This window comes from Branchiostoma floridae, chromosome 2, assembly GCF_000003815.2.
Source record: "Branchiostoma floridae strain S238N-H82 chromosome 2, Bfl_VNyyK, whole genome shotgun sequence".
Lineage (NCBI taxonomy): Eukaryota > Metazoa > Chordata > Leptocardii > Amphioxiformes > Branchiostomatidae > Branchiostoma > Branchiostoma floridae.
The window spans coordinates 10,465,864-10,484,190 of NC_049980.1; the positions used below are offsets into that span (position 1 = coordinate 10,465,864).

At 43.4% G+C, this 18,327-nt stretch overlaps 3 protein-coding genes across 5 annotated transcripts; 1 reads left to right on the top strand and 2 right to left on the bottom strand.

The window, feature by feature from the left end:
- The first annotated feature begins 1,592 nt into the window (after nt 1–1,592).
- LOC118409976 (trypsin-3-like) lies at nt 1,593–7,392 on the top strand. Its single transcript, XM_035811402.1, has 6 exons — nt 1,593–1,733; nt 3,113–3,299; nt 4,589–4,686; nt 5,409–5,576; nt 5,913–6,055; nt 7,121–7,392. Exons 1-6 carry the CDS (start codon nt 1,694–1,696, stop codon nt 7,298–7,300), a joined length of 816 nt encoding a protein of 271 aa, XP_035667295.1. The 5' UTR covers nt 1,593–1,693; the 3' UTR covers nt 7,301–7,392.
- On the bottom strand, nt 7,257–8,969 carry LOC118409975 (orexin receptor type 2-like). Its single transcript, XM_035811401.1, has one exon. The coding sequence runs from the start codon at nt 8,784–8,786 to the stop codon at nt 7,665–7,667; it is 1,122 nt and encodes a 373-aa protein (XP_035667294.1). The 5' UTR covers nt 8,787–8,969; the 3' UTR covers nt 7,257–7,664.
- Nucleotides 8,970–10,067: 1,098 nt separating this feature from the next.
- LOC118410597 lies at nt 10,068–18,265 on the bottom strand. Of its 3 annotated transcripts, XM_035812370.1 has the most exons (10): nt 18,193–18,265; nt 17,665–17,856; nt 17,010–17,179; nt 16,410–16,521; nt 16,107–16,283; nt 14,220–14,420; nt 13,261–13,533; nt 12,134–12,307; nt 11,480–11,692; nt 10,068–10,710 (listed from the first exon to the last, which is right to left on the bottom strand). In XM_035812370.1, exons 1-10 carry the CDS (start codon nt 18,236–18,238, stop codon nt 10,484–10,486), a joined length of 1,785 nt encoding a protein of 594 aa, XP_035668263.1. In that variant the 5' UTR covers nt 18,239–18,265; the 3' UTR covers nt 10,068–10,483. The 3 variants fall into 3 exon arrangements, with proteins under 3 accessions (XP_035668263.1, XP_035668264.1, XP_035668265.1); XM_035812371.1 differs by lacking the exon at nt 12,134–12,307; XM_035812372.1 differs by lacking the exons at nt 11,480–11,692; nt 12,134–12,307.
- Between the last annotated feature and the right edge of the window lie 62 nt (nt 18,266–18,327).

Here is an 18,327-nt window from a genome sequence, read left to right on the forward strand (position 1 = left end):
TGTGTTTGTGTGACTGTGTGTGTGTGTGTGTGTGTGTGTGTGTGTGTGCGTTTCAGCATAACTTGTGAAAATCTATTAAAGAGGATAACTTAAATTAACAACATATTACTATGATATTTGGTACGCTATAGATATAGATTTTGACACAGAGTCACAAAGGTGTACACAATGGGATGTAAATTATGAAGGTTTAAACTTGATCTGCATATAGTGAATGAATACAATTAATTCTATAATCCCAGTAATTTTTTTCATTGTGGGACTTACATGTAACTACATGTAACATGCGTAATTCATAGACAGATATCATTTATGTAAATAAACCCTTATTTGCACAGTTAATGCTTAAGTGCCATAATCTATTAAAGCGTTAGTTGATAAGAATATCAACATTGTGACATGTGTAATTACCTTCGCCAAGAAGGTTATACTTTCGGCGTGTTTGCATGTCTGTGTGTCTGTGAACAGCATGGCCCGAGAAGACTTTGGTGGATCCTGATGATATTTTGTAAGATATTCGATATACATTCCATGATAAGACTCTCAAACTTATCACATTTGTAACTGAGAAAGAGAGGTCGATAGATGTGAATCATGCAAATGAAGACCTCATCTGCATAATTAATGAAACGATAGTCCATGATGGTAAATGCTGGGAATTTTATACTTGCAGCATTATTATCATTGTTGTACTTTCTTACATGTATCGTTTTGCAATTAGCCTTCGGGCATGAGTTTGCAATAAAGATTATTATTATTATAAAGCTAGGTGAAGGCCAGGTGAACATTATTAGACATAAATCATGCAAAGCAGTTTGTGTTTTGCTGTCATTTTAGACATACCTGTACGTTTTTGCATGATAAAGTCATAAATATAGTCAAGAGAGAAGCAGCTTCGTGTCGCAGCTTCAGTGAGATTCCCGCTGAAGGACCCGTGGCTGTGTGGATGACCTGCCTCCTCGCGGCCAGCCATGTGACTATGGCTTACGTCACCCTTCGTCACCTTACGTCACCCTTGTTGGTCGGTCAAGGATGCAAGCGAAGGACGCATTGTACGTAACACTCTTCCCCACTTCTTCAGCATGGCTAGAAATTTAGCAACATACACATTGTACATGTTGATAAAGCATGCGGCAAAAAATCTCCATGAAAGTTGGTGTGGTATAAAGGGATTTCTTCCTGGATTCCGTGCGCGAATCAAGCTATCTTTGAAAACTGACCGTTAACGTTCAGAGTGAGTCAGCTCTATATAAGGGATATGACTGATTATACATCTTTAGGTTTGCACATTTATATAGCAAATTTGTTTTGGATATTTTTACCGTACAATTTACGCATGGGGAACAGTGTACATCCGCCAGCAAGTCGCCGCTAAGTGTAGTTATCACAATTCTAAACAAATCTTCCCATGCCTTTATAACAGTTACTACCATAGTTACAATACGTACAGCATTGAATCCGATCTATTCAACATTTACCCACATTGATATGAGGTTCCAGAATAGAACATGATATTTGACGTGTTTTCTTTTACTAAACGCTTATCATTATTATCATCAAATGCATATGCCTTCATGAGAACTGGCCACCTGTCGTCCTAACCTTACCTACTGCTTACCTGGTCCGTATATATAAATACACGGACGTGACACGAGGTCACTCCCACAGACCTATCTGCCGACCCGAACTCACCATGCGCGTTTTCGTCTTCCTCGCTCTTGTCTGTTACGCTGGTTAGTGCCATTACACCCGTCTAGTATGTTATTGTCGCAGAGTGAGATGTTTAGAGTGTTGTAGCCATCGGCTTGTTTCCTTGTTCGGAAACAGGATATCGATAACTTATGGATTTTCGTGTTTCTATGTTTTACCCATTCGGCTGTGAAGGAGACACAGTCAGGGCTGCCAAACTCAGACGTTAGACTATATTAGACGTAATTCATACCATATGCTACTGATGTGCAAATATGTACATAATATTGTTTAATGGACAGCTTCGTAACAAATGACAACGGCTTGATGCCATCACAGTATATATACACAGGTATGATAGGACGTCATTTGTACAATTTGTATATTACAGTAGAAGCCAGTCAATTGCACAACGTATAACCGCACGGAATCTCCAAATCCCGTGGTGGTTCGGTCCAGTTGATAACTTAGCTTTGTTGCATCATCCGGATAATTGCACAAAATACGCTGGCAAATGGGGTGTGCAATTAAACGGCTTCTGTTGTATATAGAAACGCTCTACTCCGTTTAAAATGATTAGAATATCATTAATGGGTATGACATCATGAGTCAATCTGGTATGGGTGATTGGGGATGTCACCTACATTGAGCGGTGTCATTCGAAATTGCAGTTTGGTATAACTAACCCTAGCACGGCTGTTTTTGGATCGTAGCTGACAAGGCATTGTTTTCGCGGAATACTCGACACAGCTATATTCGCACGTGTTGACGGTTAGCGTTGGCAAGGAGGTTCAAATGTAATATGTGTAGATATATACTATACATTTATGTCATGAAGTCTACCCGAGGTGTGATGAAGAAGAAAACTTCTGGTGCATATCACGGTTTGGAATGAATGTTTTCTCAGGCGGATGAAAGTATGACATAAAAAGATTATAACATGGCCGTTACGAGTTGGGCCAGGGTGTTACGGAATACATCGTCTTGTGCAATGCATCTATTGCATCAGTCCCGATCCCATAACCCCGCCCACCTTTGTCAAAACGTAGAAATTCCAAAGACAATTATAGAAATGTAAATATTTGATATAGCGCCCTCTCATTGCTCTATTAAATTGACATGCATGCTATCATTGGTTGAGCTGATAATTATGATAGACAGTCGGGATCGGTCTATTTTAAACCCACTGCACTTACCGAAATTAGTAGGGGTCCTTCCGGAGTGAATGGTTCAAAAACCTACAGTCATTTGGCCGCATATGGGGCAATTGATGTCGTATTGAGGTCACCTAAGGCCGAATGGCAGCCGCTCCAGAACCTTACGATTTAACCCCGCCTATTGCAAACTCGACTCCTCACAACTCAGCCCCTGGTTGCGAAGAGTCGGCCTACCCAGTAACAGAAGTTACACCTTGTTTTCTCAGCGGCGCAGCAGTGCGGGCGGTCCTACTATGCTCCGAAGCAGTACGTTGACCGCATCATCGGCGGGACGGAGGCGAACCCGGGCAGCTGGCCCTGGATGGTGTCTCTTCAGGACAACGGCTTCCCCTTCTGCGGAGGGACCCTCATCAACAGAGAATGGGTTCTCAGCGCCGCTCACTGCAGGATCAAGTACACTTGTAGTTATCACTACTGTTACGCACACGCAATTCATTTCTATCACTCATTATGTATATATTAAAGAATTACGCCAGGTGACCGGTTATAAGCCCTTTCACACTAGTTACCACGCACGCGCGGGTGAAAGGAACTCTGGGTAATATGTCAGAGTTGAAGCCCCCCCCCCCCTCCAGAAAATCAACATTCCGCAATTTTGCAGGCGCCATTACGTTCCGGATATTGTTACACAAATCAAAACAATGGTAGAGACGAGACTGTTAACGCCCACAGTGGACATATTACCCAGAGTTCCTTTCGCCCACGCGTGCGTGGTAACTAGTGAGAAAGGGCTTATTTGGAACACGATTCGACAGATGAGCAGGTAGACAGGCATTTACCTGTTTGCCTGACCTGCACATGACTTTTTATGGTAAAAGAGGGGTGTGCAATTCCTGCTCCACCCTCTCGTCTACTAGAGCACTAAGTCTCACAGAACTGTATGACACGTGTTAGACGGCTTCAGCAGATGCAGCTTTGTTATTCGGAGTATCCGTCTCCTATGAGGACTTCCGAGCAAGGATGTAAGGGGTTCCTCCTACCCCCGACTCGTGTGCCATGGCGGGTGCGTCATGCCCGAACATGCCCCTAAGGCCTGTCTCGGCCACAAAGCCCGCCAAGGCCACTAGCCGCAGCTAGATACTCATTTACACCTGAGTTAAGTGAGGAAAGTCGTGTAAAGTGCCTTTCCCAAGGGCACAAGATCGGTCACACGGCAGCCGGATTCGAACCCTCAACCTCTCGGTCTCGAGCCGATTATGCTGCCACTGCGCCACGCGGTCCCACGATGACAATACAGTGCAATAGGAAAGCGGGCATTGATAGCCTACCACTCTCTTAACTTGAAGGTTCATTTCTTATTGAAATAACATGTGAAAAACGTTTACCTGTATTGGTAGAAATCACAGTTGAGTTGTGCTGTAATTTCCGGGTAAAAAATTGGACTTACCCAAATTTTCGACTCCAGGAATGAGCAATCGTTTCTGTGACGTCACATTATCCAGATCGAACACGTGACTAGGTGAGCAGTTGGTCATAACTTGTAGAAAGTGTATGGTACTCCCCAGAGCATTACTAGTACATCACATATGATGCTATATATGGCTAATTAATCCAACAATATGGCGGGCTCTGAATGACGTCATAACCTTGTGACTACAAACGCCCACGCGTTGAATCATATCAGAGTCTAGAAATGCAATTATCAGATGATTTGGATGACATTGTTCTCTTCTTGCCGGTAGTGCCCGCCGACTGATCGTTATTGCTGGAGACCATAACCTAGCTACCAACGAGGGGACCGAACAGGCCATCAGAGCAGAGCGGGTTATTGCACATCCAGGTAGGACTCGGGTATTGCCTACTCTCCAAGCAGAGTCTTGTCTCAGGCTGTTTTTGGTTCGTTTTTAGGCCCTTTAGTCGGGCATTCGATTTTACACCGTTTTCTTCATAGCTGTACAAAATATAGAGCCCTGGAAAAATGCCTAAAAACACGTTAAAACAACCGGGGCCGAAACTCTGCTTGGACAGTAGATATTGTCTTCGTGTACGGAGATTTTGTTTTCTTTGTGTCTGTGTTCACGTGTTTTTTGTACGTTCGTATCTGAATACACTGTCACAAGAGTGGCAGAAAGTGATTGGTTCATGATGTTACCGTAAAGGTCAGGTTTACGGGAGTAACAGGAAGTTAAGCTCTGGGGTGGTAGAATCGGTCGTTTATCAGCCTGACAGACATTCCAGGTCATGGGGTCAATGGAAGAGGCCACTAGTCAATCAGAGGTATGGTGTTAAGTCTGCCTGTCTGCGTTCTCGTAGTTGTATATTTTCCAGATTCCATATCACAAAGTGACAGGAGTGACAGGAAGTGATCAATGAACACATATATTGTTAATCAAAATCTTATGTGCTTGATTAATGAAACACGCAAGAAAATGAACAGTGTAAGGTTCTGTCAAACATGGTCATGTCATGCAACAGAACCTAATACTAGTAGTTGTTGTTCCGAAGTATGTTTTGTCTTCTTGAGCAGACTACCATGTCTTCTATGATGATCCCATTGTTTAGATTATAACCCCCACACTCTTGACAACGACATCATGCTCATCAAGCTCAGCACTCCCGCGACTATCAACTCACGGGTCAGCCCAGCATGTCTACCGGGACAGGGCCAGCATGTTTCCGACGGGACCCGTGTCACCATCACGGGCTGGGGAAACACTCTTACCAGTGGATGTAAGTACCAGTATCTTAGGACATAGTTTGTGTGCTGGGAGGAATGCTTTCAATACACCACACGGCCAGTGTTCACATCGTTATTGGCACGGGCATCCTTTTTTTTAACCGAGTGAAAGACAGAATGTTTCGACTCCAGAATATTTCAGATGTTCCGTTGTTTGTTGTCCTGTCATTTCTGTTTGTAGACTCACTAATGACCTACGCCGGTAAAAGAAGAATCCTGAGTTGCACAGCATCGGTTATGGCTGTAATACAGACATGTACATTTAGTAGTATTTTCAGCTTCTCGTGTTTGACATTGTCACTTACCGCCTATTCTGATCCCACTGCCAGCCAACTACCCGAACGAGCTTTACCAGGTCACGGTGCCCACCATCGCCACCTCCACATGTAACGCGGCGGACTCGTACGCTGGTGAGGTGACCAACAACATGTTCTGTGCCGGCTTCATGAATGGCGGAAAGGATTCCTGCCAGGTAACTGCATCCACCATATAATTTCTTCTTCTTCGCCAATAAGTTTATGTTTTAGGTAACGTTTGTATGTATATATCTATGTATGTGTGTTTTTGTGTAGAAGAACAGCATAACTTGAGAATGCATGGGTGGGTTGTATTGATATATGGTATGCGGGTAGGTCTTTATGAGACCTGGAAACGATTAGATTTTCGGCCACCTATCGGCTTGTAACGGTACTGCAGCGAAGCTTCCGGTTTGATAGTCAAGTTCTGTACATGCTTTGGTCTTGATTTTTGAGTGGTAGGTAGCTCTTGGGATCTGTTATTTGGATGGGGGAGATGGTCAACTAATATGATTTATGCAAATGGAGACTTTACTTGCATGCTTAGAGACAAACTCACATAATACATCAGTTGCAAAGGTTGAAATCATTTGGCGAAGATATGAGGTCGTGGAACCCGTTGTTTTATTTTAGACTTTACCAAACCCACTCTTGTTTCTTGTTTATTTTTAAACCACGTACTGGATAGATAGAGTCAAGAACCCATTGAGTGCACGAAACACCATGCACTTTCTATGCAAATACTGTCACAGGGTGCAATACTACAAAGTGTTACCAAATGTTGTATTGGTTCTCTTTCAGAAATTCAGTTATGTGTACAATGGCCAATAATTATATAAACCTTACCAAGACAACACTCACTACAAAAATGCGCACCAACATTTCACACACGTTTTCTAGTAAAGTACTGATTTGCACCAAGTACTGATTTGCATCGATATCTAAAATCAGCACCTGATGATGGTAAGAAAAGAAAATATCGTGACGACCATCGTGACAAAGAACTTGCTAATGGAACATCCATTGTATAGAATCTTTATCTACCGTAATCTCCAAGCAGATCCTACGGTAGCATAAGATAGTAGCAAAAGCTGCCAATGGAGCCGGCCTAGGAGTGTACAATGGCAACCGGAGCACAGCCCTAGACCGGCTACACCCATTTGCCATCTTATGCTACCGTAGGATCTGCTTGGAGATAAATCTACCGTACTGATGAGAGATTGGCCCATGTTTGTGTGTAGGGAGACAGCGGCGGCCCCGTGGTGAATTCCGGTACGGTGTACGGCGTGGTGAGCTGGGGCTACGGCTGTGCTCAGGAAGGCTACCCGGGCGTCTACGTTAAGGTCGCCAATTACGTCAACTGGATCAACGGTTACGTCAGTGGACAGTCCACTTTCGGCAACGGCAACGGGCGACCATGATAAGATGGCACCACCAGTAGGCGTCAGGGTGACCCCAACCGGACCGTCAAATCTATTGTCCATTGAAAAATAAAGCTACCGATATTCATTAATTCATTTCTTTCTTTCTTTCTTGACAATAATACAACTCATTACACGGGTCAGCCTAGGCAGTTCGCGCTGGTAACGGTAACGGCTGACCCACAAAACTACAGATGGACATACACATGTTTTCATACTGTCATATTTTCCTATTTGGCTTACGATATACCATCTTGGTTAGTTTACTTTTAAACCAAGCCTTAAGATAAAGACATGAAATGGTTATTAGGTTCGCCTATACATACCTGTGAATTGTACATCTCTGCGATAAAATATTGACGTTTCATCGTACCGCGCGAGTTTCTTCCATCTCCAGGACTTCATAGTCAAAGTCAAGTTTCTCCCCCCTTGTTTGAGAGGGTAGCGTTCCTGTGGACTTCCTGGTCCCTGATAACTGTGAAAGTTGATCTCTATATTTCCCGGCACAACAGTTATTATTACCAAGGATGAGGAAGCACACAGCGTTCATGGCTGAGTTGGATAGACCTAAGCACAGAAGGAAAGGGTGTACGACGGCTGCGGTTAAAGCGCTTTCCCTCCTAGTTTCCTCGTAGAAGTCGAACCAAATGATAAGAAGAAAGTACGGTAGCCAGGAGAACGCAAAGATGACTGTCAAAGCTGTGAATACTTTAACAGCGCGTCTTCTGTGCATCAATATCTTAGTAACAATGACGTCGTTGTTCCTACTGGCGGTGCTGTCGGCAGACCTTCCATAGAGCGCTGCTGCACCATGCCACAGAGTTTTACCGATTTTTGTGTAGGCTAGTGCCATGATTGAGAATGGAAGAACGAAAAGTATCACAAATAGCGTCACGTCATATGCCTTCTTCCATTCCGCTCCGGGCCACATCTCCCTACAAAACACCACATGAATTCCGAACTCAAACGTTTGTTCGGTAACTTCACTGAAGATCGCTAGAGGTAGCATGATGAGCATGGACGCTACCCAGAGACAAGGAATTACAATTTTTATCCGCAAGCTCGGCGAAACCGACATGGCGCGTAGAGGGCTGCATATGACGAGGTAGCGATCTAAGCTTACGGCGGTTAGAGTTAACACACTTGTGCACACGGACACAGCCTGGACGTAGGGCAGAATCTTGCACATGACCGGTCCGTACACGTAGCTGCGGTACACCTCCATCCCAGCGTTAACAGGGACGCACAGAGTGATGACCAGAAGGTCACAAACGCACAGGTTCACCATGAACGCGTTGGCCACCCTGTCCATAGGGCTGCGTCGGAATATCGCCAGTAGGACCGAAACATTGGCGACAAGTCCGATCAGGAACACCACGACATTGAGAAACAAGAGCACGATGCCGGTGGGTTCACTGTAAGTGTACAGCACACTCTGTCTCAGCCGCTCGATCTCTTCTGTCGATAGGTTGAAACTTGGTGCCATCGCTGTACCTAACACTAGACAGGTGGGGAAAGGGTTTGGGCACTGCCACAACTCAATTCGACATCCAAAAGCGTTCTGACAGCAGACAAATATGTCCCACGCAGACGGTATCACCTAGAAGATGTGTGAGAACATCGTAGTCCAGGTAGAAGTCATTCCACTGTCTCATGAGACCGGCGGTAGCGCTTTCATGGCAGCGTCGGGGTTGTTGTAATCGCCAGATGATACCTTGGGTCATATGATATAGCCAAATGCGCGCGCCATTCCCTTATTCACTGACACGTATCTGTCCTTATCGCATATAGAATAAATCAATAGATAACATTTATCATCTTCAATTCTAATTTCTTTCTCGGGTGTGCGTTTGTGGTTCCATCAGTATTTGGAGGAATATACTGCCGAACAGAGATCTTCAAATGGCCAGAGTGGGACAGTTCCCACGACAAGTGATGGAGCCTAAATCCCAATGACACATAGCCGACCATGGTCTCCCGACCTTCTCCAGACCTGCAATGGTCTGTAGTTGGTTGTAAGCAAGGTCATCATTAATAGTGGTCGACGAGGATGCCTACTAGTTGTCTGGTGGCACAGCCAATCATATCATATGTATTTTCAAAAACGAAGTCATAAAAGTCATATTCTACTAGGATGCGATCAGGCGAGCGCGCGAACTGGTGCTAAAATAGTTAGCTACTGCTTACCTAGGGCCGACCTTGTTGTTTTGGTGGGCGGGGGTCGGGCATTTAAATTCACAAGACGAAATCAACCCGTTTTTTTATCTGACAACACCTGGAATAAGATAAGCATGTATACTTCGCTAATTTTGCCTTTTGTGACTAAACGACTGATGAGTTTCTGTACCCTAATGTTATGCCTCATTTCGGCGTTCCCAAATATCACCACCACCACTGTTGCCCCTGCAACCACCATGGGGTACAACTGTCCAATTATCTCCGTATAGGAAATATCCTTTATGGGCAGGTGTTGACAAATATGAGAGGACGTATCGTGTGAATTGCTGGTCAACAGGAGGCATGTTAAGTATTTGTCAAGTAAATTGTCCGTCTTAGAATCATTATCTATGACCAACAAATTAAGATAAAATTATTAAAGTCATCGTGACCATTCGCCCTACTTGTAGGGATGCATGGTGTATATTAGACAGAATAAAAGATGCTGATATTCTTGCATTACACGTTACTTACAGCTAGATAGTTTTCATATGTCGGACAAACACTTGATATATGAAATAACCAGAAAGTACACGTCAATTTAACGTTACTCATTTTTTTTAATCCTGTAGCTGCGACAGATACATATGCATCAATGTTGTCGACTTTTAGGGGACGCACAAATATGGCACCGTTGAAACAATTAAAGGCCACGTGGATAGCCTACAGGAATTCTGAGTATGGGTATGATTTATGCGACCAGAGACAGCTTTTCTCAGATCATACACCGATAAGCGCGTCCATGCTTCCAAGTGGGCATGCACGGTGCGATGCATTGTGGGTAACATGTCAAAGGTGAAGGTCATTAACTTGTAAATAGTTCATGTTTAGACCATGCTTTATACATTTCCAGACGTGTGTTGATTATATCTCATCAGGGGCCTTAACCTTTGACATGTCAGCTAAAATGTGCGCACATGCGCACTTGAAACTATGTACCCACTTATTCCAATCACCATCCCATATTCAATACCTGACCCTGTGCATGGTGAAGCCCACGCGTTTCTTCGCCCTGCCGGCCCAGAGCTCACACATGACGGTCCCACCAACTCGCTTCCTCGGACCGACGTTCACATAGTCGCACCGTTCCTGCTGGTAGTTTTCACACGCTTGCTTGCAATGCTTTGTGCTTTTGACGGGGACTGAGGCAAGCAGGCGGTCGGTTGGAGTCGCCTTCGTCGTGGTTTCTTCATCTAACAGAGAACAGATATGTTCACCAAGAAGTTACTCATACAGAAAATGCACATCCAAACGGATGTTACCCCTAGTAAGGATCTCAATCACGTCTTTTCATGAAGGGTGCCGACTTGCTGCCAACACGGTTTTAACTGCGCATGTGTAATGCATTATAGGTAATGGATGTGTAGCAACGTCAAAGGCCAAGTTTTCAATATGACAACGTGTAAGACACAAACAAAACACGTCTTGGTAAAGTATCAGTATCAAACATGGTCTAGACCAGAACTATTTACAAGTAAGAGGCCTTCCCATTTAACCTCGCGCATACGCAGTTCAAACCGTGAGCAGGTAATTCCCTTGATAGAAAGCCATACATTGAGATAGTTTCATCAGTGTCCGTGTGATCTTTTAACTCATTTGATGCATTTGAATAATCATGTTGCACTGTGGTCATCGATGGCAACTTGTGATCCACACGATCCACCCTCATGGAGGCTGCAGAGTTAGAGTTATGCTATGTGCTGTGTTGTGTTGTATTGTACAGTGACAGAACTCACAGAGCTCGAGGTTGTATAACATACCTTAATACTGTCAATATCGGCACACAGGGGTAAGATATCTATAGAATTGTTCATTCGAATCGCAGTTGTTATATATTTATCAGATCTATCATCTCATATCATCTAATATGTGGTACCCCTCTTCTTTGTTTCTGAACATATGATCAGTCATTGATATCGAGAAAAAACACAGAGGAGCAAAATGAACATTTTTTAAACACACCATCTGTCAATGGAGAGGGTGTTGTTTTGCTGTGTGTAGGTGGCTGTGTGGTGGATTCTGGTAGGCATCGTCCCCACATACCACGGTAGTGGGTGGTTGTTGAGCACCACGGCTGGGACCAGTGGTCAGAAGTGCAGCTAGTGTACATTTTGCCCTTGTAGACAAAAGGCAGTGCGCAGGGGGCGCCGCCAGCAGAGCCGCCAGTGGTGAAGACTTGCCGTTTGCAAAATCAAAAGCAAGCGATTTATTTTCAAAACAAGCAGTTTCATTAAAACAAACCCAAAACGTCAAAGCAAAGACATAAAGGCTAAGCATGCAAGCATGTCACAAGAGCAGAACAGATGACTCTTGTGTCTCCTTAGTTCTAGAATCTAGCTTAGAAAAAGGCAAAACGAATGCAGAGTTTGGTAATGTAACTGATAGATAAGCATTTCATAAACCCAAAACGTCAAAGCAAAGACGTAAAGGCTAAGTGTGCAGGCATTTCACAAGACCAGAACAGGCGACCCTTGTGTCTCCTTGGTTCTACAATCTAGCTTAGAAAAGGGTAAAACAAATGCAAAACTGGTAAAGCAAAAATAAATCAACGACTCACAGCTGGGGGGGGGGGGGTAAAAATGGCTAGCGAGAAGACTTCTACAGGGCGAAATGTACCTGTCTTCTTGACTGGCAGCAAACAATTCCCCCAGCTACCTCGGTATTGTTGCGTGGTGGAGCACCACAGAGTACCGTAGTTGTCTTTGGTACAACTGTGGTAAGTCTTCCCTTTGTACAAAAACGGCAAGGCACACGGAGCCTGTCGTGCTGTTCCCCCATACGTTGAAATCACTGAGTTTGAACGATAGTCAATCAAATGTACGAAGGGATGGACCAGGACTGATAGATTCCAAAACCCTTATTACTCAACACCTAAACAGTAATAGCAAAACTTTGTGATTTTGCCAGTATTTCTTTTTCTGTGTTCATGAATCATGTTCTGATGTGGCGATGGACTCATAGTCATACCAATAGTCCTGAACCATCGATAATCAAGCATATCTGTTCTTTTATCTCTACTATAACAGAAAAGCGAGGAGGAGATGAATTTATCCAACGATAGTTTTGTTATTTTGTATCTGTTAAGTGAATCTTTTCAACAAGTCTTGTTGTGACCTGTACTTATCCCGGTGTGGTAAAAATGTGGTCTTCAACCATCAATCATTAATACGCATTTGTATCAGGTTTCTTAAATCGTGTTTGAGAGTTAGCAAGTGCAGTGTATATGAATAAGACGATACAATATTAGTGATGTTAAGCTTTTTTGTGTAATCATAGGCGCTGTGTACCTGGTCCATAGGGTTGAGTAAACTTTTTCATTCATTCAGGTACGGCAGTATTACGTGGCATCCGGCTTCAATATTTGCTTGAAAATCTCCATCAATAAGGATAGAATTGTGCGGCACAGGTAAATATTTGACCAACACAGCTCTGTTTTCAAAACCATAAGTGCTATGTCCTGTCACACACAAGCTGATGTGTTAATACGCCGAATGGCGGTTATACCGGCTATATAAATACAGATACAAGTACAGATATACGAAAAACACACTAGAATTGTTATCATAACAGATTAGGGGTGGGGGTATAGAGAAAGAAGGCTCTGAAACTTCTGCCCTACGACCAGAGACTGTCTTCATTGCGATGGCCGTTTACAAAACCCACCTGAAAAACTGGTTCAAATCAGCAAGCATGTAAAGAATAATGAAAATATCCGTTTATATCGCGAGTTAACAGATGCTTACCTTTCGCCTTGAAATTTTTTGGAGAGTCCGTTTCGGGCTGTGCCGTGGTTGGGATGGTGGTATCAGGAAGTGTTGTCGTCGGCTCTGGAGTCATTTCACGCTGCTGAGATTTGAGGTCCTCTCCGGTGCACATCTTCCACTGGCCAAAGTACTCCTCCGTGAGAGAGCACCACGCGTAGTCCGAGTTCAGCGTAGTGCACCCGTAGTACACCACGCCGTTGTAACTGAACGGGATGACGCACTCCTGGGTTTCTTCTGCTACCGCCGATGACTCTACACATGGACAGCAAATTCCACCAAAGTTTAAGTGACAATTCAAGATGGGAATCATGTCAAAACAATATCAGGTACACCGTCCACAACTCGATTCGCACAACGTCATCTCATCATGACATGTGACAATCCCTGCATGGCAGATATAGGAAAATATATCAAAGAAGGTTTTGACATTAGAAATTCCCCAAATGATTGTAAAAGCCTCCAATGATTGTAAGAAACTTATCCCATACTACAACTCCTGTATTAGTTAGATAAGCCCTAAGTTAAGTTATAGCACTGTAGTTATGTAGATGCCATACTTTGTACCTCGTACAATTGTTGTGCAATAAAGTTATATATTGATATTTGGTTGGAAATATAGCGTCAGGTCTCATCAGTTGCCGCCAGATTACACGTTGAGATAGTTAAAGTTAAAGTTGCCCGTGCATCTGTAACAGATGCTTAGGGCTGGCACCCATCTCCATTTCTGTAGCCACACTTTTGTGCAAGCCACTACAGTGGTGCTGAGTGTAAAGGCTAAGCAGAGAATGCAGCGTGTACAATTTTTAAAGTCTTTTTGCATGACTCGGACCTGCCGAATGCAGGGCGGACACGGGACAGTCTACCGACTCGGCCATTGCAGTGGTTTCCAAATACTGATTCGAAAATGTCGTCAATGCGATAATCATTGATCTACCTACCAGCCACACTGTTGTGCACAATGTTGTCCACATCGGGCACACACTCCCCCCAGCGCCCCTGGTACTTCTCGTCCGTAGAGCACCACGGCGTGCCGTGCAAGGTGGTGGTACAGTCCGTGTAGACCTGACCGCGGTACAGGAATGGGAAGTGGCAGCGGCTCCCCTGTATCACCGTACCCCCTGCCGTGTACACCACCTTCGCTGGAATTCGAAATCATCAACTTCGATGGTTAGGACTTGCGTTTGTTAAATAGTCATAGAATGTTGTTCCTAGTACCTTTGTATTTTCCTTATTACCTCCATGAAATGTCATGGAGGTTATATTTTACCCCCCGTTTGTGTGTGTGTGTGTGTGTCTGTGTGTGTGTAAACAAAATAACTCAAGAACGGTTGGGTGGATTGGTTTCATACTTGGTGTGTTGGTAGTGTGTGATGAAAGCTGGAAATGATTAGATTTTGGGCCCCCTAGCGATTCCCCTTGGTACTGCAGCGCAACTTCCGGTTTTGCTATCTAGGTGTTCTGAACATACTATGGTCACGATATTTGAGTGTTAGATAGCTCTTGTGCTCAGGAAGAAGTGACATAAGTTTGGGCCCCCTAGCGTCTAGTTTTGGGATAGCAGGGGCATTTTTGTCAAAAACTTCTGAAGAGGATAACTCAAGAAGGGAACAGCGGATTTTCATGATTTTTGGTATGTAGGTACCTTAGACAATGTTGTACAAGATAAGATACTAATTATGCAAAACAGGAGCACATTTGCATAATTAATGAGAATATTCTATCAAAGCAGTTTTTTCAATGTATCTCTTGTTCTAGACATGCTATGGTCTTGACATTTGAGCAGTAGATAGCTTTATGTGTCATGACAAAGTGGAGCAAGTTTCAGCCCCCTAACATGTAATTTTGGAACTGCAGGGGCGTTTTTGTTACGACATTCCAAAGAGGATAACTGCAGAAAGGATTGAGGGATTGGCATCATATCAGGCATGCAGGTACCTTGGGCAAAGGTGTTCATAATGATATGAATGTTATGCAAATGAGGAATTAATTCGCATAATTAATGAGGAAATTGTGTAATTTGATTGTTTTCAATAACTGGACTTCAATAAATGTAACACATGTTGATTATGATGGGTGGATTATAAGCAGATACCAAATATGGTAATGAGGAACTTATTTGCATAATTTATGTAAAATTGCTAAACCGCTTTATAATTAATGATGGGAATTTTATTATTGTGACACGTGTACCTTAGTCAATGGTGAACAATACCATGCATAAATTATGTTAATGTATCAGTCAATTGCATGAAATTTACAAAAGCTCTAAATATTCATGGAGGTATGAGGTCGCCGAACTCTAGTTATTCATGTTGTTTGTACCTACAATTAGCCCTCGGGCAAGAATTTGCAATAAACATAGTGAAAAAGTAAACTGTCAAACGCACATGATCTGCACGGGTTACAATATACCAAGTTTATGGTATATCCGGTTGCACTTTGCCTAGTATAACAGTTTGATGCATACATTAATTTGGCTTGCGACAACCAAATATTTCTATGAACCCGGTACTCGTACATACCGTTTTAATGATCCTCTTTTGGCTCGAAAATGCAAAGAATACAATGATTCTGATTCTGCTACTTTTTAAACATCCAAATAATTCAAATGGTAGACTACTTCTATTGGAAGTTTTAACCCCTAAAACGGTCCAACATTTTTTTGTGACTAAAATTACCGAAAGGGTCCAAGCGTACACCATCATGTTTTGCGAAAGGATTGGTTTCGGATAAAAATGCTCAGATGACACTTCCCAAAAAATACGCCTGGTGTCCAAACGGACTCCAGTGAAGTGTTTGAGAGTCACGTCAGGAGTTCAAAGCACCTTTTTGCTCCTCAGTAATGAAGACACACAGTCCCCATTGCCCACTGTACTTCTCCGTTGTTGAGCACCACGGTTGCTTGGCCCGGAACGTGGTACAGTTGTTGTAGGTGCGACCGTAGTAGGTGAACGGCAATGCGCACTTAGCACCGTTGGCAGTCCCTCCAAGTGTCGGTATCTCTGAATACAAGGTGATCGTGAATAGTTGAACTAATTCTAAAAGAATGAAATGATTTGTAAGGACGTACAATGTTAAAACCAAGTCTCCCCCTGCCTTACATATGACCGATGTCTAAGAGTTCTCACCTTTAAGGACACCGGTATCCTCTTCTTGTCCATCTTCCTTTTCCGTCTCCTTCTGCTCCAGAGCCTTCTGTCCTCCCCGCTGAATCTGCATCTCCTTCGCTGCTTTCTCTCTCTGTCGTGAAAAGCGTGCAAATATCAGTTGAAGGAAGGTGGATCGAATGTCATGCTCTATATGCCATATCATATTCGTCCCGATGTGTCGAAATGTTGAGTAAAGCTTGAACCTGTGTCAACTTTCAACAAGTTTATGCTTATAACCTTTAGTGTACGTTGTTCTGGCTCCTTCTTTCAAATTGTATATGATGACTACTCTATACGATTGAAGAAAGAAATTGTGTAAAATTGAATATAGTGTAAGAGTCGAGTAGAATCAGTCTCCTGACTCCCGGGATTCCAACCCGCGCCGAACCCGGACTGACAACTCACAAACCCAATGCCGTTCTTTAACCACTGCGCAAAAAGGTCTGAACGATATCCAGATATCTCAGATATCTAAAATATATACATATGAGTCCTGAAATCGATGAAAGTGTCAAACAAAGTTAGGGAAAAAAAGTACTTAACGTTATAGCTACAGTATATGTACAATGAATTGCTTACCTGGTAGTCCTCCGCCATTTGATTGTCTTTGGCTGTGCAGTACTTCCAGCTACCCTTGTAGATCCTGTCCAGTGAGCACCATGGGCGCAGGCCGAACGTCTTCTTACACCCGTCGAACAGTTTCCCTCCGTACTCGAACGGGAAGGAGCAGCACCCCCTTCTGCCGCAATCTGTGTAGTACACACACACACATAAACACTACTGGCACCAAGTCAAAACTATCACCTTTCGATTGTACCACTTGTTCTAACTTAACGTCACAGTTACCAAACCGGGGCCCGGACGGGCAGCTTTTGGGAACAAAAAGTATGATATAAAAGACACCAAACTACATAAGACGTAAAGAGAATTGTCGTGGGCATTATTTGTGTATATTTTGATTTTTCGTTTTCACAAGCAGCCCGACCGGGCCCCGGGTTGGAAATGTGACGTTAGCCATAGCCAGAATGTATTCTCTCGATCTCTTTCAGAGGGCTCGTTTCCGAGTCTAGACATATGTCAAAAGAACGTCATATCAAATGTAGTCGAGATGATAGTATATATATATATATATATAAACTTCAATGTCCTCAATCAGTAAATTCTAAGGTCCGATTCATTCAACTTTTTATGGCGGAATGGAACTACTAAAGATCACAGATGAATTGTTGATCACCTTTTGTTAGATATTTAGTATTGGAGCGCTCGTCGAGAATGTCATCATCATCGCAGTACTTCCACCGCCCTGTCTGGTAGATTGGTGTCAGGGCACACCACGGCTCGGTACCGCCCAGGGTCGTACAGCCGAAAAACACCGCGTTCTCATAGACGAAGGGGCTGGCACATTTTTCAGGGCGAGCGTCCAGATCTGTAAAAGATGACAATGCGCATACTAATAAGTATTTTCCGTGAATCGTATTGTTAAACTGACCGACATTTTTTTTAAAGAATGGCCCGGAAAAAGTAACCATCTGATACCTTAAGTAGGGCCCAGACTATCTTAGATATACTCGCTACTCAGCAATTAGTTGGTGTCAAGAACAGAAGTTGAATGGGTGCTCCTTGGCTGCTCATCAGATGAAAATTCCGTCGAATATATGCTATCAAACACGGGGATACTATGACAATATGACACCAAAATTTCGTGTACATTGTTGTCTAAACTTCCAGATGTGGCTCAAAGTGACGAGCTAAATTTACGTACCTTTCACAAATGTCAGCAGAAAAAGGAGACCGACGGCGAAGAACATCCTTCTCAGCTCTCCTTGGTGGTTGCTGAATTGATATGTTACGATGGAAATGTGTATGAACGAGTGCTACTCGTGCAACCACGGTGTAA

Coding starts and splice junctions, on each gene's coding strand:
- LOC118409976 (XM_035811402.1), top strand. CDS start 1,694: ATGCGCGTTTTCGTCTTCCTCGCTCTTGTCTGTTACGCTG. Junction 4,687..5,408: donor GCGGGTTATTGCACATCCAG/GTAGGACTCGGG, acceptor CCCATTGTTTAG/ATTATAACCCCCACACTCTT. Junction 6,056..7,120: donor GCGGAAAGGATTCCTGCCAG/GTAACTGCATCC, acceptor GTTTGTGTGTAG/GGAGACAGCGGCGGCCCCGT.
- LOC118409975 (XM_035811401.1), bottom strand. CDS start 8,786: ATGGCACCAAGTTTCAACCTATCGACAGAAGAGATCGAGCGGCTGAGA.
- LOC118410597 (XM_035812370.1), bottom strand. CDS start 18,238: ATGTTCTTCGCCGTCGGTCTCCTTTTTCTGCTGACATTTGTGAAAG. Junction 13,534..14,219: donor TGTGCACAACAGTGTGGCTG/GTAGGTAGATCA, acceptor GTCCATGTGTAG/AGTCATCGGCGGTAGCAGAA. Junction 12,308..13,260: donor AAAAAATTTCAAGGCGAAAG/GTAAGCATCTGT, acceptor GTTCAAACTCAG/TGATTTCAACGTATGGGGGA.